This window comes from Meles meles, chromosome 13, assembly GCF_922984935.1.
Source record: "Meles meles chromosome 13, mMelMel3.1 paternal haplotype, whole genome shotgun sequence".
Lineage (NCBI taxonomy): Eukaryota > Metazoa > Chordata > Mammalia > Carnivora > Mustelidae > Meles > Meles meles.
The window spans coordinates 57,009,406-57,033,612 of NC_060078.1; the positions used below are offsets into that span (position 1 = coordinate 57,009,406).

The window sequence follows — 24,207 nt, forward strand, 5'->3', positions numbered from 1 at the left end:
AAAATTCAGGAGCGGTGCTAGAGTAAGAAACGCGTCAATTGGTGTGATTTATCACGTGATCATCGGGAGCCTCTCCTCCGAGAAACTTTATTTCCCAGGTTGCCCCAGGACCAGTCTGGGGGCGGGACTCCGGAACGCTTGCGCGTGCGCCTGTGGTCCAGGATGGGCTGGCGGCGGGTCCCAGGCTGCGGGCTGGTGCTGCGGGTGGCGGGCGATGGTTGTTTGGACTGAGCCCGGCCTGGCCGGGTTGCAGAGCTGGAGGGGGTGGCAGTGAACGGCGGCGGAGGCTGTGGGGGTTCCATTTGGCTGACTGGGGAGTCGGCGGGCGGCAGGTAAGAGCGGAGCCGCGGCTTTTGCTCCCCAGTGCTGCCCTTTTTTCTAGGGTCGGGCCCTGTTCGGGCCTTTTCCTGAACCCGGGTTCCTGTTCTCTCCTTGCTCCGCCCTGCACGGCCTTGCCCAGCACAAGCCTGGCGGAGTGCACCCTTGGGGAGCTGTAACGCGCGGAGCTGGAAGGAGGTCAGCCAACTCAAGTTGCCCATTTTACAGATTTGGAAACTCAGATCCAGAGACAGGATTTGACTTGTCTGGTGGCTCAAAGATAGTTCAAGGTAGAGCCCAAACCGGAACCCAAGTTTTTTGATTTTTTTTTTTTCCCCACTTCCAGTCCACCGCACTGTGACCACGCCACCCCATTCAGAAGTAAAACCTTTTCCGGGTTTTTGTGACTGCAACTTCAGATCTTGCAGTCGGATCATCTCAAGCGAATCTCAGGTCGTGTGGGCCCATGCTTAACTTTTTCTCTTTCAAGCGTGTTAGTCCGGAAGGGAAGTCTGCACGTGAGCAGAATGCTGCTCTTACTGATGACTGACAACTACTGCTTAACACAGCAGACGTCCTGAGAGCAGCATCCTTGTCCAGATGAGATTTCCTACAACTTTCATCTCAGTTTCCCTTGCCTTCTGGTGGCTTTGGAATATGTCTCTCCCCGTGCAAACCCTCCAGCCCCCACCAATCCAGTTTCCCCTTGGAAAACAGATGGTGACTTAAAGCCTTGGAAAGAGGGGAGTGCTTTGGCTGACTTCAATCCCCTCTAATCTGGTGGCAGACGTCACTATGGCCTGTGGTTGCTACTGAGGGATCAGAGTGCTAAGGGCTTGTGCTTGGGGTGATAGTGAAGCTCAGCTTTGCTGTTTCCTCCTGTGTTCACTCTCATTCTCCGCACCCCACCACAAGGTACACACAACACAGTTTTTTCCAATTCTGTTTTTCCAATTTCCTGAGAAGTAAGGAACTCCGTATGTTGAAGTGTAATCTCATGGACCACAGTATCTCTTCCCTGCCATCCCTGTAACCCCCTAAACCCCAGTAGCTAAAATGAGTTGCTCAAATCTGATGTGTAGCTCTGCATCTACAAGCTTTCAGTTTACATGTTTGGGTTGATTTCTGGTTGGACATGTTTTCCAAAATCCTTTCTTGCTCTTTTTTTTTTTTTTTTAAGATCTTATTTATTTATTTGACAGACAGAGATCACAAGTAGGCAGAGAGGCAGGCAGAGAGAGAGAGGAGGAGGCAGGCTGTCCGCAGAGCAGAGAGCCCGATGCGGGGCTCGATCCCAGAACCTTGGGATCATGACCTGAGCCGAAGGCAGCGGCTTTAACCCACTGAGCCACCCAGGCGCCCCCTTTCTTGCTCTTAAGTACTATGATCTAACCATGGTTTCCTTTTCTCTTCACTGACCATAAAGAATGATAGCATCAGACACTTTTTTTAGTGTTATCACTTTGGCAGGAGTGCACTCGCTATTATTTGTAGCACAGATAGACGTTGGACCAGCCTCACCACTTCTGTGTCCTCTGTTCTTTAACAAGCATTTATTGAGTTCTTCTGTGAGCCAGGTATCATGTTAAGCATTTTGTAAATATTTCATTTATACCTTAACCAAGTGTCTATATAGAATGATAGAGGGTTAGAGCTGGAAGGGAACTTAGCATTTAACCGTACCCTGTCACTGAATGAGAACACAAGGAGACTGAGTGATTTGCCCAAGGTCACAGAACTACTTAAGTGCAGAATGGAATCCTAACTTGTCAAGTTACAGGGTAGATGAAAGTAAGTCTAGTCCTGGAGACAGGCATTTCCTACAGAGCTCAGGAATACCAGAGGTGGTTGAGGACAGTCTGAAAAGTGGAGAATCTGAAAAAGAATGTTTCTGGGTTTTTTGTAGATGGGAGAGATGGCATATAACTCCTGTTTATTAACAGGCGAGGAATGCGTCTTATTTGCAAGCTGTTGCTATAAAGAGTATTTTAGCAAATAGGAAACTCTCCATTAGCCACAGTAAGGGAATGAACAGTGATGGGGACAGTCTGAGTCACTTGGATTTGTTGTGGGGTAAAACGTTTGTCTCTTACATTTAACTATGGCCATATACTATTTTGAAAATTCATACTTCAAGCCAAATCATGGTTCCAAGCAACAGGACTCCCAACTCAAGAGGAAGGAGGAAGACTGACTTTTTCCTTTCTCTCATTTCTACACTACTTCTGAAGTCTCTTAGCTCCTAGGAGTGATGAGAATGGCCAGTTTCTTTATCCTGATGCAGAGTAGATCCTTACTGAATTGTCTTCTCTTTGGCTGGCCTTGTCTGCCAGATTCTCTTTTGCCTTAAGTCATTACAGGGCTTGTGGAAGAATGTAATGAAATGTTTTTGTTTTTGTTTTGAAAGGCGTCTAGTGATAAGCCAGTGTGCAAGGAGAGCACCTTGCTCCAGTTACTGAACTGAAACCATCACTACAGTGGAGCAGCCTCCTCCAGTTTCTGTTGGGTTTTGAGCTGCCTGTTAAATAAGTCAGTGGAGTTGCTGAGGACATAGTAGCCGTAGGGGAAAATCAGATAATTTCTTTTCTGGTAGGGGCTTTGATCTGCAGAATTGATGAGACTAGCATTGAAGGAGCCCATGACTTCTGTTCTGGACGTTGCCTGGGCAGCTGACCTCCCATGGCTATTGAGTCAGGTAGAACTCACATAGAGGAATGAAGGTACTTGCAGAGCTGGGAAGGCTGGTTCTGGTTGGGAAGCTTGGGGGCAAGGGCAGCAGCTGCAGAGAAGACTCATGAGTGTCCAGCTAGGACTGGCCAGGGGAGACTCATCACAGAGGACAGGCTCTGTGGTCTTCAGGAGCCACAGCACGAAGGCCCCCCTCCCACTGCCACGGTCTCCTGCCTGTGGTGGTGTTCTGCTGTGAACACCTGAAGTTGTCTTGGCTTTTGTATCCTTTTGGTGGGGCTGGGACTGGAATTGGAGACAAAGCATCTGATGTCATGTAGGGTAGCTGAGGTGTCCTGACAGGAGACAGGACTCTCAGGCTACCAGGCTGGGTCTGGTGGCTTGTAACATTAGCCCGGAGGAAGGAGGAAAGATGAGTATCTTCTGCAGAGATTCAGCACCAGGGCAGATCTAGATGTAGGACCCATTCCTTGGTGAAGAACAATTGTTTGGAGGTGGGTGGGTGGGCTAGAGCAGGCAAGAGACCCTGGGAATCCTCCCCTGTGATGGCCCTGCCCACAGAGGTGTGGTGCTTGTCCGCTGTGCTCCACCCAGTGTTCTGTCTACACAGACAACTCCAAAGACCCTGCCTTGGCCAAGAGCTGCCTGCCTCTCCCTGAGCCCTTTATTGTGGCTCTTTACTTTAGGTGTGCCTCATCTTGGATTTGCTTTGCATCCATGTGGTATAATAGAAGTAGGATTTCTGCAGGTTCAGAACCTCTAGACCCTACCCCATGTAATCTGGTTGGGACACTGGCGCCACCTATTCTGCAGAGAAGTGAAGTGACTTTCCTACTTGCCACAGCTGGTGACTGGCGCAGGTGGGCCTCATTCTGAGGTCTTTGCCCCCTCCTCCCTGGCAGGATAGGGAGGGACAGGACCTGACTAGCTCCTCACAATGGTGTGCTCTCCTAGGAGCCATGCGGGGCCAGCGGAGCCTGCTGCTGGGGCCCGCCCGCCTCTGCCTGCGCCTGCTTCTGCTCCTGGGCTACAGGCGCCGCTGCCCACCTCTGCTCCGGGGCCTGGTACAGCGCTGGCGCTATGGCAAGGTCTGCCTGCGCTCCCTGCTCTACAACTCCTTTGGGGGCAGTGACACCGCTGTCGATGCTGCCTTTGAGCCTATCTACTGGCTGGTGGACAACGTGATCCGCTGGTGTGGGGTGGTGAGTGATGATGCCCAGGGAGCAGGAAAAGGGCTGTTTTGGGATAGTAGAAGGACATGTGTCTGGTGGACCCACATTGGGTTTGGGACCCACACCAACCCCCTACCCCAGGGAAATTGCCGAGTCAGCCCCTCGTGTTGGCAGACTCTGACTGTGTCTCCCGAACCTCACTGGTGTGGGCAGGTGTTCGTGGTGTTGGTGATTGTGCTGACCAGCTCCATCGTGGCCATTGCCTACCTGTGTGTCCTGCCTCTCATCCTCCGAACGTACTCAGTGCCACGGCTCTGCTGGCACTTCTTCTACAGCCACTGGAATCTGATCCTTATCGTCTTCCATTACTACCAGGCCATCACCACTCCACCTGGATACCCACCGCAGGTCGGTCCCCACAGGGCCATGTGGGAGGGATAGAGCTGCAGGCTGGGAGAGCCAGCCCCAGGACTGGGGAGGGAGAGTGCCTTGGTACCTTCTGAGGTCCAGAACTGTGCTGCCGCCATTGTCATGATGCATTTCTCCCTCTGCACAGGGCAGGAATGACATCGCAACAGTCTCCATCTGTAAGAAGTGCATTTACCCCAAGCCAGCCCGAACACACCACTGCAGCATCTGCAATAGGTGGGTCTTGGCTTTGCTTGCTGTGAACCCTGGCTGTGGCCCTTCTGCTGAAACCCTAGGGCAAAATTTAGACCTAAAGTTTGAGAAGACGTTTATGAAGCGCCCATCATATACCAGGCATTGTGCCCTCACGTCGTGACACCTGGTCCTCAGGATGGTCTGGGTTAGGCATTGTCACCACTGTGGACACTGAGCTTCAGAGAGGAGTTAACCTTGTCCAAGATCATGTAGCCAATGAAACAGGGTTTGGAAGCAAGGCCTGGCTCTCTTCAAAGTCTGTGCCCTTCCCACCTCAGCAGGATGCTGGGCCTTGTAGGAAAGGATGGGCACTGACCTCTCAAGAACCTTGGCCACCGTAACAGAGCCTGTGTCCCTCCCTCACAGGTGTGTGCTGAAGATGGATCACCACTGCCGTATCCTTTTATGATCTCTTCTGCCTGAGGCCTATTTCTTTAGCTCCAGAGCCCTGAACTGGGTTAAGGGCCACAACCAAGGCATCATCCCTCCAAGAACACTGGGCTCGTAAAAGTTAGTAGAAGAGGAGTGGTGGGGACTGGCCATCTCTGGGGCCAGGGCTGGTGGGGGAAAAGCAGGAGGCTTCTAAGTTCTGGGACAGATCTTCGTGGAGCAGGGGATCTATTCTAATAGTTTTCTTTTGTAGACTGTCATGCTTACATTAGTGGGATGTTAAGAGTTGTTTGGGCTTCATGGTGTCCACTGGGTGTGCCAAATGGAACCACTGGTACCTTTGTACTGTCCCTTACAGGTGACTGGTTAACCTAAGCTAGGTTGAAGTATTGGCAGATTCATTTTGCTGAAGGATTTCAGTTTTCACAATTTCCCAGTGGGACTGGTGAAGGCTCTGAAAAACTTTAACCTCTGGGAACAGTCCCATGTTTTTCTGCCTTTGGGATATAGTTCTTGGTGACTGGAAGCCCTGTGTTTGGATGATGCCATTATGAAGCAGGGATGAACCAGAGAGACTAGAAGCTGTATTTGGTCTTATCCTTAATCCTTCCCCCAACCAGCTTGGCTAAACAACTGTGTGGGCCACTATAACCATCGGTACTTCTTCTCTTTCTGCTTTTTCATGACTCTGGGCTGTGTCTACTGCAGCTATGGAAGTTGGGACCTTTTTCGGGAAGCTTATGCTGCCATCGAGGTGAGCCCATGGTTAGGAGCAGGATAGCTTAGTAGAATTTGGGGGCATGGAATTTGTCCCTAAGGAGTGGGGCTGGTAGCACCCCCATCCTAGAGGCCTAAGAGTATAACCAGCACTGTTTTCCATCCCCTTAGAAAATGAAACAACTCGACAAGAACAAACTACAGGCGGTTGCCAACCAGGTGGGCTGTCCCCACCCCACTGCCTCCTGCTGCTCAGGCCAGGGGGTATAGAGTTGCTGAGGCAGCGGGGGCCCACCTGCTAGTGGAGTTGTAGAGGCTGGCTGAGGGGCCTCTCAAGACTGGATCAGGGGTATTCTGGGAGGCTGTCTGCCACGGGCAGGCTCTGTGGCCTGGGGTAAACTAAAATCCCTGGTTTGTGACAGTTTTGGGCTCTCTATCCCATTATCACCTTTTTTGGGCCGAGTGAGGACTCTGCCTTGGTGATGGCCTGAGCAGCAAGGAGTCTGTGTTAGTCTGTGTAATGGGGTTCCAGGGGACAGAGATCAGGCTGGGCCAGTCTGATCACCCTTTGTTCCTGGTCTTTCTGCATCCGTTGTCAGGATTATCCCTTCTCCTGGGCCTTTTAGGACCCCTAATTCTGAGAGGTCTTGGGTCATGACTGTACCACTTACTTCTGCTGCCCTTTCAGCCCTCAGCGGAGCTCAGTTCTCCCTGCTTGTGCTTGTATTCTGGGTGTGGGCCCGGCCTTCTCTCTTGAGGATTGCAGCTACATAGTGAGGGCGTTCTCGCTGGGAAGTGGAGTGGCTTCCCCTGGAGCCCCATTTGTGTTGTCAAATCTGAAGGCTCAGGGTTGGCTCCTCCTGTGCTTTGCCATTCTGTCCAGACCCGCTCTGCCCAGTATGTGTCCACATGATGCTGCCGCCGGGCTTGGCCCACCCATCTGGCTGCTGCCCTGAGTTCTCTGTGGCTTGACTCCCTACTTTCTCACCCTGGGCTTTGGTCACTTCCCTGCCTGCAGGTGCTGGGGGCTGTGGTAGAGACCAACAGAGCAAATGAACCACCCTGCTCTTCTTTTTCTAGACGTATCACCAGACCCCACCACCCACCTTCTCCTTCCGAGAAAGGGTGACTCACAAGAGTCTTGTCTACCTCTGGTTCCTGTGCAGGTATTAAACGCTCATTTTTGACAGTTTAAGTGGGGGGCAGCTAGAGGAAAACCGTTCCAGTGTCCATGTGTGGGCAGGGACCCACCTGTCATCTGCTGCTGTTCTTAGTGTGATTTGGCTTGGCAAAGAGTCAGTGCTTCATTTTCTTCAGTGTTTTGGGGCAGGGAACACTAAGGATGCTAGCACTGAGTGTTATGTGCCAAGGTACGTTAAGCTCCTACCTCAGGGTAGGACAGTGCAATTTCCAGATGAGGAAAACTGAAGATGAGAGGGTGAAGTGAGTTGCTGTGTGATCACAGCTGGGATTGGGAGAGCTGGGATCAGAAATGTGTGCTGCCTATTCTAAACCTGGTGCTTTCACTACCTGCTGCTGTTTCCTAAGCATGGGTATTTTAGGAAATATGGACCATTTTTATTAGCAGCACAGATTTGATTCCCCATCCTTCTTTCCACGTAATTTATTCTTTGCTCATGTTGATGCTTCTTCATTGATGCTTTTAATAGACATAATGAAGCAACAACTGACCTATGACATAGGCTGGGAGATAAGACTTAGAGAGGTTTCCAAGTGGATCATTGCTCAGCTGTTTCAGATTCAAACCTACTTGTAGCATCCCCCTGCTGTAAGCACCCCACCAATCTCGGCCCCTCTTTTCTTAGTTCCGTAGCACTTGCCTTGGGTGCCCTAACTATATGGCATGCTGTTCTCATCAGTCGAGGTGAGACTAGTATTGAAAGGCACATCAACAAGAAGGAGAGACGTCGGCTGCAGGCCAAGGGCAGAGTGAGTAGGGCTGAGGGCTTGGGGTGGAGGGTATCTGAACCTGCTGTCCTGGAAACAGAAGCCATGGCCAGGGCCAATAAGGGGCAGGCCTCATAAAAGATCAGAATTTGCCTAGCTGAGCCTTAGCTTAGCCAATTTAGGCTTTAAAATCAGGAGGGAGGGCGCCTGGGTGGCTCAGTGGGTTAAGCCGCTGCCTGCGGCTCAGGTCATGATCCCGGGGTCCTGGGATCGAGTCCCGCATCGGGTTCTCTGCTCGGCAGGATGCCTGCTTTCCCCTCTCTCTCTGCCTGCCTGTCTACTTGTCATCTCTCTCTGTCAAATAAATAAATAAAATCTTTAAAAAAATAAAATAAAATCAGGAGGGAATTAAGTAAAAAGGGGTTTGTAAAAAACCTGTTTTTTGTTGTTGTTGTTGTTGTTTGTTTTTTTAAACCTGTTTTTCTTGGCTGTAGGTTTTTAGGAATCATTACAACTATGGCTGCCTGGACAACTGGAAGGTATTCCTGGGTGTGGATACAGGAAGGTAAAGTATAATATCTAGTCAAGTGCCATCCAATAGAACTCACTGTGATAAGAAAAGTTTTCTGTACCTATGTTGTGTAAGATATTAGCCACTAGCCACATATGGTTGCTGAACACTTGAAATGTGGCTAATGCACCCACAAGTTATATTTTTAATTTAATTGTCACTAATTTAAATAGGCACATGTGGCTAGTGGCTCCCATACTGGACCACTGCAGATCTAGCCTTGGAGTAGAGATCACTGTTCAATTGAGCCAAAGGGGCTTAAGGCCAAAACTGGGTGGTGTACATGCATATGTGGCTTACAGATGACCACAGTAGAGCCCTGAGAGAGCTGCTGTTAAGAAGGGACCTCTAGGTAGGACACAACCTCTTCCCATTTGTATGCCAGTATCTGGGGTTCAGGCCAGCAACATGTGAGATTGTAGTCATCTCTTTGTAACACAAGTCCTAGGACAACAAAATGAAGTTCCTTCCCTGAGCCCAAGAGACAAGGGTAAACCACTTTTCAAATTGCAACTAAGACAGTAGTAACCAGAAGACCAGAAGTACCTGCCCTCTTCCCTTTCCCGTCCTCATTGCAGTCCTGCCTGTCACTGCTTGGAGTGGCCCCTTAGAAGTTTCGCTTGAAACCTCTAAAGGCCCTCAAGACACCAGAGGGCACGTGGGACAAATTAGAACTTTTTGTTACCTTTGGGATTAATGCCATCGTAGCTTGAGGATACCTTGAATCCTTGCTGAGGACTGAGGATCAGGAAGGAGGACCAGGAACTCTTAGAACTCAGACATTCTGTTTTCTCTTGCAGACACTGGCTTACTCGGGTGCTATTACCTTCCAGTCATCTGCCCCATGGGAATGGAATGAGCTGGGACCCCCCTCCCTGGGTGACTGCTCACTCGGCCTCTGTGATGGCAGTGTGAGCTGGATTGTGTCAGCCACAGCTTGAGCACCACCCTGCTTCCTGCGTTGTCTCAAGGGCCTCCAAGGGTAGCTTCTTGGGATCCTTGGGCAAAAATGTCAGTGAGCCTGCCTTAGAGTACCGTGCAGGGACAACTCAAGGACCAATCTTCCTGGCTACTGCAGAAACAAGGCACGATGTGGAAAAATCCTAGGACTGATGTTCCTTTACTCAGCTCAGGCAAACTGAAGTTCCAGCCCCAGACTGGAGATTAGGCAGCTAGCAACCTTGCCAGGTGCTGACCCCAGCCTCCTCCAGGTTCCAGCACTGGGGTTGGCCACCACCTCTTCCACTTGCTGTCTGAGGAAACACCTGAACAGTAGAGCAGAGATTCTGGCTTCTCAACAGGGCAAGACACCATGCCTACTGCTGAGGTCACTGCCACTTCTCACATGCTGCTGAAGGTGAAAAATAAAGGTATTTGATTTTTAAAGATACGTAGCTTCCCTTTGCTTTTACTAGAGGGTGAGGAAGGGAGAAGTCAGAGTCAGGGCCTGGTGAGTATGTGTTTTGGTCATGCTTCCTGTGCTCTACTTGGAGGGGTGGATGCCCCCAAGAATTTCTGGCGAGTCCCTGTTGTTAGTGTTCCTCTAGCTTATGCAGTGGTGCTCTAGTTAGGTGCCACAGAGACATACGTGGGGAGGGGGAAAATATCTGACAGCCCCATTACCAAAAGAAACCTTTATTCTCCAGTAGGTACACACACATCCATCATCCTGGTCCTCAAAGCCACATTCATCTGCATTCACCCCACAGCAGCACATCTTCCTTCTTCTGACAAGTAAATGGAAGAGCCCTAAGACTCTTTAAGCATTTTCTTTAAACACAAGTGGTCTCTCACTCAGTTACTTCACAAAGCCTTAGAAGTCAGGATTCCTATGTTAAACAGCCAGCAATAGTGGCCCACGAAGAGGCAGTTGGAGGCCAGTGATCTCCCTGCCTTGGGCAAGATGGCTTGATAGTTAGTAATTCCAGGTTAGATTGTCTGGCGGAACAGCCTAGGCTGGGACTGAGGGCTCAGCTGCCAGGGCTCCCCAGCAGAAACCTGTAGGCAAAAAGAATGTTGGCAGCGTCAGCAGTGAGGCTCATTTCAATTCCCTCTTGCCCATGACCTGGAAACTCACCATTCTCCCCTGGCTGATACTGCCTCCTTTCGCACCAATCTCTTCTTGTCATCCAGGGGCTTGGCTAAAGCTCGGATCACCTGTGGTTTGTATGGCAGCAGCTGTGGAGTTAGAAGAGCCACAGCTTTGCTCAACCAAAGCAACTGAAAGGGCTGCTTCTCTGACTCTACAACTAATGTTTTCCTCTTCTTTAGCAATTCCAGAGGATGTTCTGTGGCAGGATGGCCATTCCATTACAGGGCAGTCAGGTAAATGCTTGACTGTGCATACCTCACACAGCAGGGTGGCCAGTCCTGCTTGTTAAGGCAAAAAGGTATTTCTCTGGCTCTTCTAAGAAGGGTCCAGGCCAAAGAGGTACTTACCACAGGGGTGGGCAGACGAGTAAGAGCATGCATACACCGCAGCGCAGCAATCCGGACCGCCTGGAACACAATCCCAGGGGGTGAGAGGAGACCCATGAAGGAGACACATAGATGCCAAAGAGTTGTGGGGGCTTAACGCACCATGGAAGGGCTAGAGCTGAGGTTCAGAAACTTGGTGACGAGGGTGTCCACGTGAAGACTCATGACTTGGGGTGCTTCCAACAGAAGAGGCTGAAGGCAGCTGAGGGTGGAGAGCTGTACTACACAGTCAGAGCAGGACAGGGCCTCCAGCAGCAAGGAAAGCAGCTAAAGGGCCACAGAGAAGGCAGGCACGATCATGTATGTGATAAGCCTGCTTTTCCTCCATCTCATCATGCCCCAGCTGGGGACACTGCCTTAGTCCCCCGGTCTGAGGCTCTGACTGCGGGGCTTACCGTGGGTAACTCTGGCAAGAGCACAGGCTTAGGCAGCCTATTAAGTACATGAGACAGGCCCTTCAGGTAATTTGGCTTCACATCTGTAAAAAACATGGAGAAGCTTAGGGAGACACTGATCTCAGACAAAGCTTGGGAATTCAACTCCAATCTCTGATGAAGCTGGGACATCAGCTGAGCTAAAGATTGGGGAAACCCCCCCCCCCCAAACCTTCAAGCTCAGAAAAGGCAGAGACTCATTAAAGAAAAAACGTGGAATAAGCATTGGGAAATTTAGCCTTTCAGGTATAGGTGACACTACAGCTCTAAAGCAGCACTCAGGTCCCAAATTATTTGAGAAAATGTACCCCAAGCAAAGGAAAGGTCTATATATTTGGGGCCTTTCTTTTAGACCCCTCTCACCTTGGGAAGCAGCATGGAAGCCCTGTACCAAAGCAGGCACGTTATCTGTGAAGAAGCGCTGGCGGAACATGAGCCGCACCTCAGCATGGCCAGCGCGCGTCAGCACATCTGTGCAGTCAGACATGAGCAGAGAGAAGCCGTCAGCTGCTGCTGGGCCTAGTTCTGGATCACTCAGAAGGCCCGTGAGCTGCAGAAAAGACGTGCACCAGAAGAGAAGAATGAATCTTAAATACTCAAGAGGAGGATGGTGTCATTTCTAGGATGATAAATAAGGAAGTTCTGTTTAGGTCCTCAGCTCTCCTGTCTCCAGAACTGACTTACCCGGTCTGTAAGGCAGGAGCTGAGAGGGTGATATCTGAGTACCAGGGCCTTTGTTACCTGTAATCGGAAAGAGAACAGAGCACGACTCTTGAATCCCAGAACCCCAAGAAGCATGCTTATGGTTCAAAGTCAAATGGAGAAATTTCACTTAACCAGATACAACTGTCTCTGCCTAATCAGAATCCATTCTGGTTTCTTACCCAGAGAAGCAGTGTGAAGGCCTGACTACGACACGGCCCAGGGCTCAGGCCAGCCTCTACTTTGTCCACAGCTAGCCGCAGGAATTCATCCACCTGTTGCCCTAAAAATAAGGAACACTGATGCAGAGGCTACACATTTCTCCTTTAACAACAAAGGATATAAATCATTTAAATGCAGGGCTCCCTGAGAAGCCTTTAGAAGAGAATAGTATCAATCTGGCTGTGACTTTGCCTACTCAGCTCTAGGACACTAGCATGAGAGCCTGGTATCTCATAACACAGGGGTACTAGTATTTGGAAAGAGCGGTCTACTTCTAGAAAAAAAATGATCTCTAATAGCTCCCTGTGGGGAGTAGGATGACAGACCTAGACAGAGCACTCTGCTTGAACCCTCTTATCTTCTTATGTCCCATAAGCTTTGCCCAACTTTGGTCTTGACTCTTGTCCCAAGCACTGTCCCTTGAAGTCCCTATTATATTATTAGCAGCTCCTTTTTGTAAAGGCTGAACTTCCAAGATTTCATCAGTAATTGCTTCCAGGAGGCTCCCACCCCCAGCCTCGTCTCAGTACCTGCAGGGAGCTTGTTGAGGAGTCCTGCAAAGCACTTGGCAGCGGCGGTGGAGGAGAACGGGCAGTTGGGGCAGCAGCTCAGCTCCACAAGCTCCCGCATGAGTTGGTTCAGCTGAGGGATTTCCACCTACACAAAACCTGACCATGTGATGCACGAAGAGAACACTTGCACTCCAAGAGATACCCAGTAGAAAGTGGCAGCAGGGGCCAGAATGGATGAGAATTAAATTCTCCAGTGAGGAAAACAGATCAGCTTAGCCTACAGCACGTTTCTGACCAGAAGTCACTTGGGAGCTGCCTCCCCTTGTCAGGGTTAAACTAGGGTACTCCCCAAATGTACTCACATTTCGAGGTAAGGAGCACACAAAGGCCATAAGCAGTGCAACCAGCCGCCTCTGCCCTGAGGAGCCATCCTATGAAAGAAGAATTGCTCTAGCAAGCCTGTCTTGCAGCACTAGGCTTGTCTGCCCCCAAACCTATCCCATATTAGCCCTAAAAATTTGAAGGAAAGGAGTCCTGGGGCGCCTGGGTGGCTCAATTGGCTAAACGTCTGCCTTCGGCTTAGGTCATGACCCAGGGTCCTGGATCAAGCCCCACATCAGGCTCCCTGCTCAGCGGAGTCTGCTTCTCCTCCACCGCTTATGCTCTCTTGTGCACACTCTCTCTCAAATAAATACAATCTTAAAAAAAAAGAAGTCCAAGATTCTTTCTCTTCTGGTCCATTAGACCCTTACCTGGAATGGCTGGAATCTGCAAGGAAAGCTGTTTTCAGGCAGAAAGGAAATGTTGCCATCCAAGAAAAGGGGCACAATGTGGGCAACACTCTGGGCAGCTAAGCTGGGGATAGAAGACTATGTATCACCAAGGAGCCAGGGTTCTGCAGTACCCTCAGTTCACATGAGCGTCACTAGGTCAATAGGCCAGATCATGATCTGTCATGCATTCAACAAGTATTAATTTAGCATATATTATGTACTAAGAACCGTCCCCATTTTAGGCCCTGGTGATTTAGCAGTGAACCAGGCAGATTAAATCCCTGTTCTGGAGCTTATAATCCAGTCAGAGAACTCAACGTATATTTCCAAAATAAATAAATAAATTTAAAAATAAATAAAAATGCTTCACAGGTGATTCTTATGCACATCTGTAGCTAAGAAACATTAGCCCATGCTTCCCCCACTCTCATAATCCATGGTGCTAACCTTTTTACTTTGCCAGCAAACCAACTCCCTTTTACTTTCTTTTACTTTGCCAGCAAACCAACTCCCTCCACATTTGATTCTGGGTAAAAGGACAGTTCCGAAGGCAGCTATCTGCGGCTTCTCTCCAAGACTGCTATCCTCCTGCCTAGGATCAAGCCACATCAATGCTTATACTCACTCAGGGCTCAAGTGGGTAGTGGCAGTGCCAATGACAGATACCATGGCAGCCAAGACCTCATCCTCCAACAGTACTTTTCTCAGAACTGAGTGTTCCTTCTCTGAAAAATCAACACACACATACACCATCACCATGCCATGACTGTGGTTCAGATGATTAGGCCCTGTCATCATCACAATTCTAGTCACAATGGCAGCAGTTTCTACCCTGTCCTTTAGTAGTGCTAAGGCCCCCAGAAGCCCTGAGCACCAGCACAACCCCAGAAGCTGGAGTGGCTAACGTGGGCCACAACGAGTTCTTGAATACTCTGTGGTATCCTTAGGCTGGCAGTGTGGAGAATAAAGCTAACTATCACAATCTTTTTAACTTCAGGAATATTTTAGTTTTTCCCAAACTTAAAAGTCAGACAGATCCTCATTATCACAGCAGCTACCTACAGGGAGCCCCCATAGGTACATACTACGTACTATGTTGCCAGGCACCACACGTTTTTATTTAATCCTTACTAACTACCCTGTGATGCAGATACTACTCTTTATCTTCCCCTTATAAGTGAGGGAACAGAGGCATACAAAGGCTAAGTATCTTCACTTAAGTTAACAAGTGGTGGAGTTGAAGCTGGCCAACCAGGTCAGCTTAATTCCAGGGCCTAATTTTTAACTAATCACATAGCAATTATAGAGAAAAAAGGTATCCATCGTTCTGGTGTTGCTAACACCGGTCAGGTTGGCACCCTTTGCTTGAAGTGAAATCTCACTTTGGGGACAAAGCATTCAAAAGAAGCCTCTGCTGGTACAGAATGTAATACCAGCGGTAGCCTCAGGGTGACAGTGCTGCTCAACACTAGTGGAAGGCAGAGGTCTAGAGGCGGGCTAGCTCCAAGTCTGGGCTGCAGAAAAGTCACCTGGCATGGAAGCCTGCACAGCCAAGGCAAGCAGGCAAGGTACAGCTGTCTGATGGAAATACCAGCAGCTCTCGGGGTCCCGCTGGCATTTCTCTGCCACCTGCTGGAGGCTCTGACAGACGGCAATAACTTCACTGGTTTCTGCAACCACAGTCCCTGTGTGATGAGAAAATATTCTCTGTCAAGTTTTCTTAAAAGCACTTCCAGGTGTTTCAGATACGGACTATGGGAAGAATAATCAAAGATGACTGACTAAAGAGTCCAAGAGCATCTTATAGAGAGCCAAGTAACTGTATTCTCTTGGCTGCTCTTTTTCACCTACTCCGATTTTGGAGCAGAACTGGGAGTCAGCTCTGCAGGAGAAGCACGCATACATTTTCTCCTTTAGTTTTCATAACGCCCAGAGAATATCATTTCCTCCATTTCACAGAGGAGGACGTGGAGGCTAAATGAAACTATGAGTGGTTTCCCAGGGTCACAGTAAGTGCAAAGTTAGGAGTCAAACCCCGGCCATACTCCTGCTACGTAATGGCTGCTGGAACACCCACCGGCTCTGCCACGAAGAGCTGGCCCGTGCAAAGTTGGGAGCTTAGGAAATTAGTGAGCGCCCACAGGGGGCTTGCATAGGTTCACAGCAGCAACAGCTGCTGTCACTTATGCCTGGAGCAGTGGTGCATAGGAGTTAGTTGGAGACCCTGCTCAAATTTTCATCAGTAGGGCCTGAGATTCTGCACTTCTACCAAGTTCCCAGATGGTGCCCAGGTTGCTGGTTGATGGAACACATTTTGAGTAGCATGGCCCTAGAGTGGTGCTTTTCAATTCTGACTTCACACTGAAATCACCCAGACTCTCAACAATTCCTGTTGTTCAAGCCCCATCTCTCCTCAGAGACTGACTCAGTTGAACTGAGTGAGGCCCAGGCATCAACATTTTTAAAAGATTCCCATGTGACTCTTACACAGAGCACCAACGGGACCACTGGCTTAGAGGCATCAACTCCAAAGCTGCCTACGGTTCCCCATTCAGCCCAGCCCCCTGATGATTATTCCCAGTTGTTACCTTTGTTCATCCGGCAGAGATGCTGTAGCAGCAGAGGCAGGGTCTCCTTGACAATATTGGGATGTGTTGATATAGCTGACAAGGCTTGCAAACAGCGTAGATGCCGGGAGCGTTTGGTGGGCTCATCCCCTCTAGCCAAATCTAACTCCCCTGAAAGCAACCCAGGAGACATGATTTTGTTGTGTGACGGCAAACATGAAGGCCCCAAACATCCCTGGGAAGGCGTGAGCCACAGAGGGTCAGAGACACATACCTCTGCGCAGTTCCTCCGCAAGCTTGGGCACCAGGTGGCTACTGAAGGCTATGGGATAGAGCGTGGCCAGGGCTCCTGATGCTTCCAGTGCTGCCACCCTGCTGGGGCACAGGGCAAATGGGCAAAAGCTGAGCCCTGGCCTATAGTTTTCTTGCCTCAGCCTACCACTAGACAGATTCAGGGGTGTGGGCTCCTAAGCCTGCCTTGCTAAAGAGCAGGACTCAAGTACCTACACCAATTGGACAGGGCTTTTTAATGGCCTCAAAAGAAAGAAGTCTGGCATATGTCCAATCAGTTGGTAGCCAGAGTCAAGCAGAGGGCCCACCTCCCCTAGGGACACTCAAGGGTCAGAAGCACAGAGCCCTGGAACAGCTTGCTCTATCTCGCTGCTTTTGATTCTCACCAACTCTGGGAGTCCTCCTCCAGGAAGCTCAGTCTGTACAAGTGACCCACTGCCAGCTCCAAGTCTCCGGAAGAGAGGAGATCTGTGTTAGAAAGAAACACAAACCTCATCTTTCTTCCTCTGTAACCACCAAAACCCTTCCCAGTCCTGTTAGAAATCCTAAACTACGGGGCGCCTGGATGGCTCAGTCAGTTTAGCTGTGGGCTTTGGCTTAGGTCATGATCTCAGGGTCCTGGGATCGAGCCCTGTGTTGTGGGGCTTACCGCTCAGCAGGATATCTGCTTGTCTCTCTGCCCCTCCCCCTGCTTATGCACTCTCAAATCTTTAAAAAAAAAAAATTCAAATCACCCACAGTTACATTGAGAACCAGGGAATTAAGGTTGCTCTTCACTGAAGACAGAAAATCTCAAGGAACGACCAATACCCTTCCTTTTCTCTTTCTCTTAAGTATACCTGGTTGGGCACCCAAAACTGCGAATGTACGGATGCCAACAAGCTGAAGCTGGGTGCTGGGGTCTGTCAGAGCCATGAACACCAGTGAGCACAGCTGGTCCTTGAAGCCATTCAGCGGCCTTTCATCTAGGGACAGACAGAGTCCAGGTTAGAGGGGAGCCCTGACTCAGCAGTGATACAAAGATAACTTGGGGCAAGATTCAAAGAACTTAATCCACTGGGTGTCTCTAGGAGGTACACTGGGAAAAAATAAACAGGCTTCATCTGCTGAGTGTTCTCTTGTGCTACAACCTCAGGTTCTAGAGTGCTTCTCTGTAGCATTCTTTGCCTGCCATCCTTTACAGGAATACAGTGCTCAGCTCAGGACACCACACCTGGAAGGTATCTCACCCTTGTCTTCATAGCTCCATTTCTGGTGCAGCTTCAAGAAACCCAGGATCATTTCAAGGATTGTCCGTCGCTGGTTGCTCTGTAATGTTTTAAGGTGTGTGGGGGTCAAAGAATATTTTAAAGGATTTCAGTCCTGCTCCTCTCGAAACAGGGAGAATTATCCTTTTATGTAAGTGTATCAGAAAGAGAGTGAACAAGGGAACCAGCAACAACTGATGAGAGCAAAACCCAATATCCACTATCTGGGACAAGCTCAACACTTAGCTCTCTCTCTGTGAAAGGGATCCTAGTAGAGATCCCATCTTTCCTTCAAAAGATTCCGTTTCCTTACCTGACCATGCTTGTGGAACTGTTCCAGCAATAAAGGCAACACGTTGCCGGTGATGTGGTCACAGGCCCGGGCAGATGCACCTGCAGCTGCCTGCAATAGTTTGGCACTAGGCCACACCAGTTTCATGTCCGGTTCACATAGATGGTGCCTGCAGTCTAGAGAGGCAGCACGTCACAGACCTGGGGAGCAGGCTGAATGCTGCCTGACTCCCCGGCAGTCCACAGACGTTAGAGACTGAGACCTGGGACAGTTTGCTAGCAGTTACCACTCAAAGTGTTTTCAATTCAAAGTAGGGCTCTAGCACCCAAGTCACTGAACATGGAGGGCTACTCATAAAAGGTCATTGGCCTTAAGGAACTTCTTTCTGTTGTGCTCAACCCCCTTTCTGGCTGCCATGGCCCCATTACCCTGTAGAATGTTGCTAAGGAAGGAGTCAAGGAGGTCCTCAGCATCTGCTCTCAGCACAGAGCGAGACAAACACGCAGTCAGAGAGTGGAGGGCCGCCAGGCCATCGGCCTCCACCCGCTCACTTGCCGTCTGGAACACCTGTCAGGGAGGGATCCCATGGCTACTGAGGTGAGCCTGCACCAGGTGAGAGCCCACCCACCCACTGTCTATTTCCCTTGGGAGGTTGGCTTTGAAAGCCTTTAGGGCAGAGCAATGGAAATTAACACCTACAGTGAGTTTCTTCTCAGCGGGTGTATTTTCACCAAGTCCTTAGTCCCACTAGAATTGATACATGTATTTTTTAAGAAACAGGATACCAACTTGGAGCAGTGGCTGCTGGGATCCTCTTTCCTAAGTCTCTTCCTCTGCCCTCCCCCCTTATTAAGTATGGTGCCAGAGGCACCATGACCTATGCTCCTTACCATGGAAGGACAGGAAGTGGGCACTACACAAAGGTGACTGTGTGCCATCACCAAACAGCTGACCCTATGTAGGGACTTTCTCCCCTGTCATTCAACTAGAAGTATGCCTCCTTACTGGCTTGCAACAGGGAAAAGGACAGGGTGTTAATTCCCCTCATGCCTGACAACTGGGAATGAATAGTAGTGAGTTAATCTAATTAACACTCACCTCTCTGCGGATAGAAGCCCAAAGGCTAGGGAGGAAGTCCTTTAGTTCCTTCTGTCCGTACACAGCACAACAAGCATTCTGCCAAGAAAAGTGTAGGTATCAGCTAGCTACACCATCGGACGTCCAGGACATGCGGTTACCTCAGCATAATGGCACCTGAAGGAGCATGGCTCTTAGCAGAACCAGCAGAATTTTGTAAGAATCCAATCAGGTCACAGAAAAATGGGAGTTCATCACCCACATCACCTGACTGATGGAAAGCAAGCATAAAGAAGGAGCCCTGGCGCACCTGGGTGGCTCAGCTGGTTAAGTGTCAGCCTTTTGCTCGGGTCATGATCTCAGGGTCCTGCGATTGAGCCCCATATCGGGCTCCCTGCTCAGTGGGGAGTCTGCTTCTCTCTCTCCCTCACTCATTCTCTTTCTCCCTCAAACGGAATTAATACAATCTTTTAAAAAAAAAAAAAAAAAAAAAAGGAGCTCTCATTAGTCTTTCCTTAGCTGCCACTCAGTTACTATTGGACCAGACAGTATGTAGCTGGGAGGGCTTTGGGTCAACATTTAGCCCTGGATGCTGGGTATCCCTCTCATGAGGGCCACTGAACTACTCCCTGACCGTGGCTACACTTGTTTGGTACCTCTATATTGTCTAAAGGCAGCTGGACCCTGGAAAAAGAGAAAGCCCTCACCAGAGTCTGCAGAGAATCCAGCTTGGCACTCAGAATCTCAGAATCCACCTTCTCAATCAGCAAGGGCAGCAGGAACTGTGGGAGAGAAGGAAGAACTAAAGCTTGAGGCAGGTGTATCTTAGCCACTCTAAGGAACCAAGGTCAACTACATCTTTGTTACCACCAGTCCCCAGGAGCTAGGGGCTACATGAAAGAGCTACAAAGAGTTGAGTCAGGAGTTGTGACTATAAACCAACCCTCCTGCCAAGCTGTGGCCAGATTCCCAGTTAACCTGAAAAACGAGCTAGTTGGCAACACTACAGGACTTTAGAACATAGTGCCATATAGGGATTAGATTATGATTTTAAACAAATAACGGTACAGGTTTCTACTTTGAAGATCTGAAGATACTTGCCACATAAGCCTGAAGATACTTGCAGGATCCCATACCCCAAAAATGCATTCTGGATCTTTCTTTTTTCCCCATGTTCTTACTGTTCTTTCTTCAGAGTCTTCTCTGAGCAGAGGCTACATACCTAACCTTGGCTAACCCACCTCGGCAAATCGCGGTGTAGAAGCCAGCACAGCTCGAAGACTCAGGATGAGATCTTCTCTCTGGATACCATGGGGATCATTAGGTGGCTGGAAAAGAAAGGAGAGCCAAGGGTCTGTACAACTCTTCAGACCACCCTTGGACACAGGATTCAACTCAGCAATCCTGCAGAATAGGTGCTATTTACATCCAATCTGACAGAACAGTGTGACAGGAGGCCCCAGCAGGAAGACATGCTTACACACTCCTTGGGAATTTCTGTCTGTTGGGCATTTCTTTTTTCTTTTTTTTGGGCATTTATTTTCTATCTGAGCGATCATCTTGCCACTCAAGAGAGAAGCACCCTGACTTTCTGGTACATTACTTTCTTCTCTCTCTATATATTGTGATTATATATTAGTAGACACTATTTTCTCTTTAAAATATATACACATCTATTTTTTTATTATTATTTTTATTATGTTATGTTAGTCACCATAAAATACATCATTAGTTTTTGATGTAGTGTTCCAAGATTCATTGTTTATGTACAACACCCAGTGCCCTGATGGTTCTGAACACATGATTTATGATCTTTTTTCTTACTTAATATATTAGGTCCATTTTTCTATGGTATTAAACTATTCTTTCACAACATTAGGTTTAGTGGCTGATACTATTTCACTGTATATTGAGCCAAAATTTATTTAAATAATTCCCCTTTGATGGACATTTCTATTTTTTCACCCTTATAAAAAAAGGTATAATTCTGGGAACATAAAAAAGCAGTGATGGTTTGTGTCAAAAGCCAGACTGAAAACATGTATCACATTTTCCTTTTCCGCTTTAGAAGCAACACCAAAAATACAGCAAAGGGATTTTCTTTTAAGACATAAAGCTAGGGCACCTGGGTGGCTCAGTCTGTAAAGCTCAGGTCATGATCCCAGGGTCCTGGGATCGAGTCCTGCACTGGGCTCCTTGCTTAGCAGGGAGGCTGCTTTTCCCTCCCCACCTCCCCCTGGCTTGTGCTCTCTCTCAAATAAATAAATAAAATCTTAAAAAAAAAATTACTAAAACAAAACATAAAGCTAGGGACACCTGTCTTGGTCAATTGGTAGAGCATGCAACTCTTGATCTTGGGGTTGTGAGTGCAAGCCCCACACTGGGTATAGAAGATCACTTAAAAAAAAAAATTAATTAAAAGTTAAAAAGAAAAAGACATAGAGCTCTAGGTTGAAGAAAATAGGTTAAATAGGTTAAGAGGTCCTGGCAATAAAATTTTAGAAGCTGAAAAGCAGAGGGATAAGAAAATGACTCAACAGAGTTAAGACAACAAAATCCTTAGGAGATTTGGAAAAAGCTGAGTAACTACCCATATACACTTTAGCTGTCAAAAAGCTTTGCAATTGGCAGTAACAGGTGCCTTTGGAGTTGCGAGTGGGGTTAGAGAAGCAATCCGACCACCTAGATTGCTTCCTAGCTCCTCCCTTTCTCTGGCAGAATCTGGAGGTTTAATTCTCTGGAGAAGGTATGACAGACATCTCTAATCTTAGAGATAAAAGTACAGTAAAGGGCCTGAGAAAATAAGTGTTCCTAATCTGAAAGCAAGGATAAAGGAATCCCAAGGATGATGAAGAAGGAAGATTCAGTATTTCCTTTGCACTAGGAGCAGGAAGCAACCACTTGAGACTGTATGTATGGTTAAGGATGGTTTTTACATTTTTTTAATTCCAGTGTAGCTTGCAGTGTTAAATTAGTTTCAGGTGTACAATACAGTTATTCAGTGATTCTATATATTACTTGGTGATCATCAAGATAAGTGTACTCTCAATCTTCTGATTTTTCCACTTTTAAATGGTTTCGGGGAAAAAATCAAAAGCACTTTTCTTTTTTTTTTGCTAAGATTTTATTTATTTGAGAGAGAGAGAGGGAGAGAGAATATGAGTGGAGGGGGGGAGGGGCTGAGGGAGAGGGAGAAGCAGACTCCCTGCTGAATGCGGAGCCTGACATGGTGCTCAATCCCAGGACCCTGAGATCACGACCCGAGCCGAAGGCAGACGCTTAACCAACTAAGCCATCCAGGCAGCCCCAAAAGAATAATACCTTGTGACACATAAAAATTATATGACATTTCAATTTCCATGCCTAGGGGTGCCTGGGTGGCTCAGTGGGTTAAGCCTCTGCCTTCAGCTCAGGTCATGATCTCAGGGTCCTGGGATCGAGCCCCCCATCAGGCTCTCTGCTCAGCAGGGAGCCTCCTTTCCCCCCTCTCTGCCTACTTGTGATCTCTGTCAAATAAATAAAATCTTTAAAAAACAATAAATTTCCATGCCTATAGAGTTTTATTGCAATACAGACATTACAACATTCCAGTGTCTATGGCCGTTTTGTGTTAGAACAGCAGAATTGAAGAGTTGAGACAGAAAAGATACAACTTGCAAAGCCTAAAATAGTCACTATCTGGTCCTTTACAAAAAATCTGCCCACCCCTGCTACAGTGAGCACATATGCATAGTGAAAATCAAAGGAACCATCACTTACACTGATACGACCCACTATGATGATGGCATAGGGCTAAAAGGGATTGACAGGACCATAAAGAATACTTCCTCAGTGTAACAAAGAGTTACACTAAAGCCAGGTGTGTCATTTTAGTTGATAAGAGCTTTTTGCTTCCCATATAGACTGAAGTGCAGAAGAACATACAAAAATCTGCTTGAGGTGCACCTGGCTGGCTCAGGTAGAGCATGCGATGCTTGATCTCGGGATAGTTAGCTTAAAAAAAAATCTGCTTGAATAAGAGAAATTGTCCTATCATTATCTAACTTTTTTTTTGCCTGGAATATCTGAGGAAATGCATAAGCAGTTAGGCGCAGTGATCAGCTCTAAAAGGAAAATGGGTGGCGGCAGAAAAGGGGTATAAAAAGGCTTCATGTCCCTATCCTTTAATGTTGAATCATGCTCACTCTATTACCTTTCAAAAAAGTGAATGACATACTCTTTCCTGCCCTATACCAGCAACTCCACTTTTAGGAATTTGTCCTTCACATATACATGCATATATATGTGAAATGATATATGCATAGGATATGTAAATTGCAGCGTTGCCTGTAACACAAGATTAGTTAACATTTATTCCACAGAGGACTAGTGAAATTAATTAGGTATTCCCAGTGAAAGGAATACTATGCAGCCATAATGAACAAAGAACTAATTTATTTACTGATACAGAGTACTCTCTCAAGGTATACTAAAGTGAAAAAGGCCAAGTACAGGAGAAGTGTATTCATATGCTGCCACTGGGAGGGGTAGGGGAGCATTTGCTTATATATGGATGAAAAGTTCTGTAAAATACAGACATAATTGATAAAAACTGGTGGACAACAGAGAAAGAAATGATGGTAGATATACTTTTCACCTTTTTACACCATTTAGATTTTGGATCCTATAAATGTATTATCTTTTCAAAACAAACAAAAAAGCAAGAACAGAGAAACCTGGTGTCCTGATAAAGAGCTTTCAAGATTTCAAAAGACGTAAGTTCTTCTGAGTTAGAAGTAGTGAAGACCACTACAGAAAAGATGAAGAGAATTTTAGAAAAGAGGTGGCCCCAACAACCATGGTGTCAATTGGAATAAGCTGGGAAGCAATTCCCTGCGGCAAAGACGGCTGTGTAACTTTAAAAACACCAGAAGTCAATACTCAGATGTTACTTGGTGTGCTGTGATTTAACTCCTTTCATTTCTTTGAAACCACGAACGCTTGCAGTACACATACCCATGCCTATCCATACAGTGGTGAGACTCTTGAGTTTTTGAAAGTAGAAGGGATATCAAGATGCAGAGTGGGAGGAAGGTCCAAGGGGGTCAGAGCATGCTGTATATACTGTGCTCAACTGGGTCTTCTTCGTTTTGTCAATTTGTTTTTTCTGCCTGACATCACCCCTCAGACTCCAGGATTATATTCT

At 47.9% G+C, this 24,207-nt stretch overlaps 2 protein-coding genes across 8 annotated transcripts in view; one reads left to right on the top strand and one right to left on the bottom strand.

The window, feature by feature from the left end:
* The first annotated feature begins 145 nt into the window (after positions 1–145).
* ZDHHC16 (zinc finger DHHC-type palmitoyltransferase 16) lies at positions 146–9,817 on the top strand. 4 transcript variants are annotated; one of them, XM_046027830.1, is made up of 11 exons: positions 146–332; positions 3,961–4,208; positions 4,392–4,586; positions 4,735–4,823; positions 5,208–5,236; positions 5,852–5,985; positions 6,120–6,167; positions 7,029–7,114; positions 7,775–7,898; positions 8,351–8,421; positions 9,228–9,817. In XM_046027830.1, exons 2-11 carry the CDS (start codon positions 3,966–3,968, stop codon positions 9,340–9,342), a joined length of 1,134 nt encoding a protein of 377 aa, XP_045883786.1. In that variant the 5' UTR covers positions 146–332; positions 3,961–3,965; the 3' UTR covers positions 9,343–9,817. The 4 variants fall into 4 exon arrangements, with proteins under 4 accessions (XP_045883786.1, XP_045883787.1, XP_045883783.1 ...); XM_046027831.1 differs by lacking the exon at positions 146–332 and adding an exon at positions 339–516; XM_046027827.1 differs by lacking the exon at positions 146–332 and adding an exon at positions 588–608.
* Positions 9,818–10,046: 229 nt separating this feature from the next.
* MMS19 (MMS19 homolog, cytosolic iron-sulfur assembly component) overlaps positions 10,047–24,207 on the bottom strand; it is a 33,013-nt gene continuing 18,852 nt past the window's right edge. For 3 of the 4 annotated variants that reach the window (XM_046027624.1, XM_046027626.1, XM_046027627.1), the window contains 23 exons: positions 20,264–20,350; positions 19,730–19,804; positions 19,044–19,121; positions 18,374–18,512; positions 17,967–18,121; positions 17,636–17,714; positions 17,246–17,371; positions 16,793–16,874; positions 16,390–16,490; positions 16,137–16,286; positions 15,078–15,233; positions 14,174–14,273; positions 13,528–13,630; positions 13,138–13,206; positions 12,794–12,920; positions 12,224–12,324; positions 12,024–12,080; positions 11,703–11,889; positions 11,301–11,383; positions 11,008–11,172; positions 10,867–10,926; positions 10,505–10,605; positions 10,047–10,425 (listed from right to left, as the gene is read on the bottom strand). In XM_046027624.1, the coding sequence (XP_045883580.1) occupies positions 10,398–10,425; positions 10,505–10,605; positions 10,867–10,926; positions 11,008–11,172; positions 11,301–11,383; positions 11,703–11,889; positions 12,024–12,080; positions 12,224–12,324; positions 12,794–12,920; positions 13,138–13,206; positions 13,528–13,630; positions 14,174–14,273; positions 15,078–15,233; positions 16,137–16,286; positions 16,390–16,490; positions 16,793–16,874; positions 17,246–17,371; positions 17,636–17,714; positions 17,967–18,121; positions 18,374–18,512; positions 19,044–19,121; positions 19,730–19,804; positions 20,264–20,350 (2,409 nt within the window). In that variant the 3' untranslated portion in view covers positions 10,047–10,397. The remainder of the gene's footprint in view (positions 10,426–10,504; positions 10,606–10,866; positions 10,927–11,007; positions 11,173–11,300; positions 11,384–11,702; positions 11,890–12,023; positions 12,081–12,223; positions 12,325–12,793; positions 12,921–13,137; positions 13,207–13,527; positions 13,631–14,173; positions 14,274–15,077; positions 15,234–16,136; positions 16,287–16,389; positions 16,491–16,792; positions 16,875–17,245; positions 17,372–17,635; positions 17,715–17,966; positions 18,122–18,373; positions 18,513–19,043; positions 19,122–19,729; positions 19,805–20,263; positions 20,351–24,207) is intronic. The other variant, XM_046027625.1, reaches the window with a different exon arrangement.

Excerpts from the sequence above, each read along its gene's own strand:
- ZDHHC16 (XM_046027830.1), top strand. The coding sequence starts at position 3,966 with ATGCGGGGCCAGCGGAGCCTGCTGCTGGGGCCCGCCCGCCTCTGCCTG. Across the intron at positions 4,587-4,734 it reads CACCTGGATACCCACCGCAG|GGCAGGAATGACATCGCAAC; the intron begins GTCGGTCCCCAC and ends CCCTCTGCACAG. Across the intron at positions 7,115-7,774 it reads TACCTCTGGTTCCTGTGCAG|TTCCGTAGCACTTGCCTTGG; the intron begins GTATTAAACGCT and ends CTCTTTTCTTAG.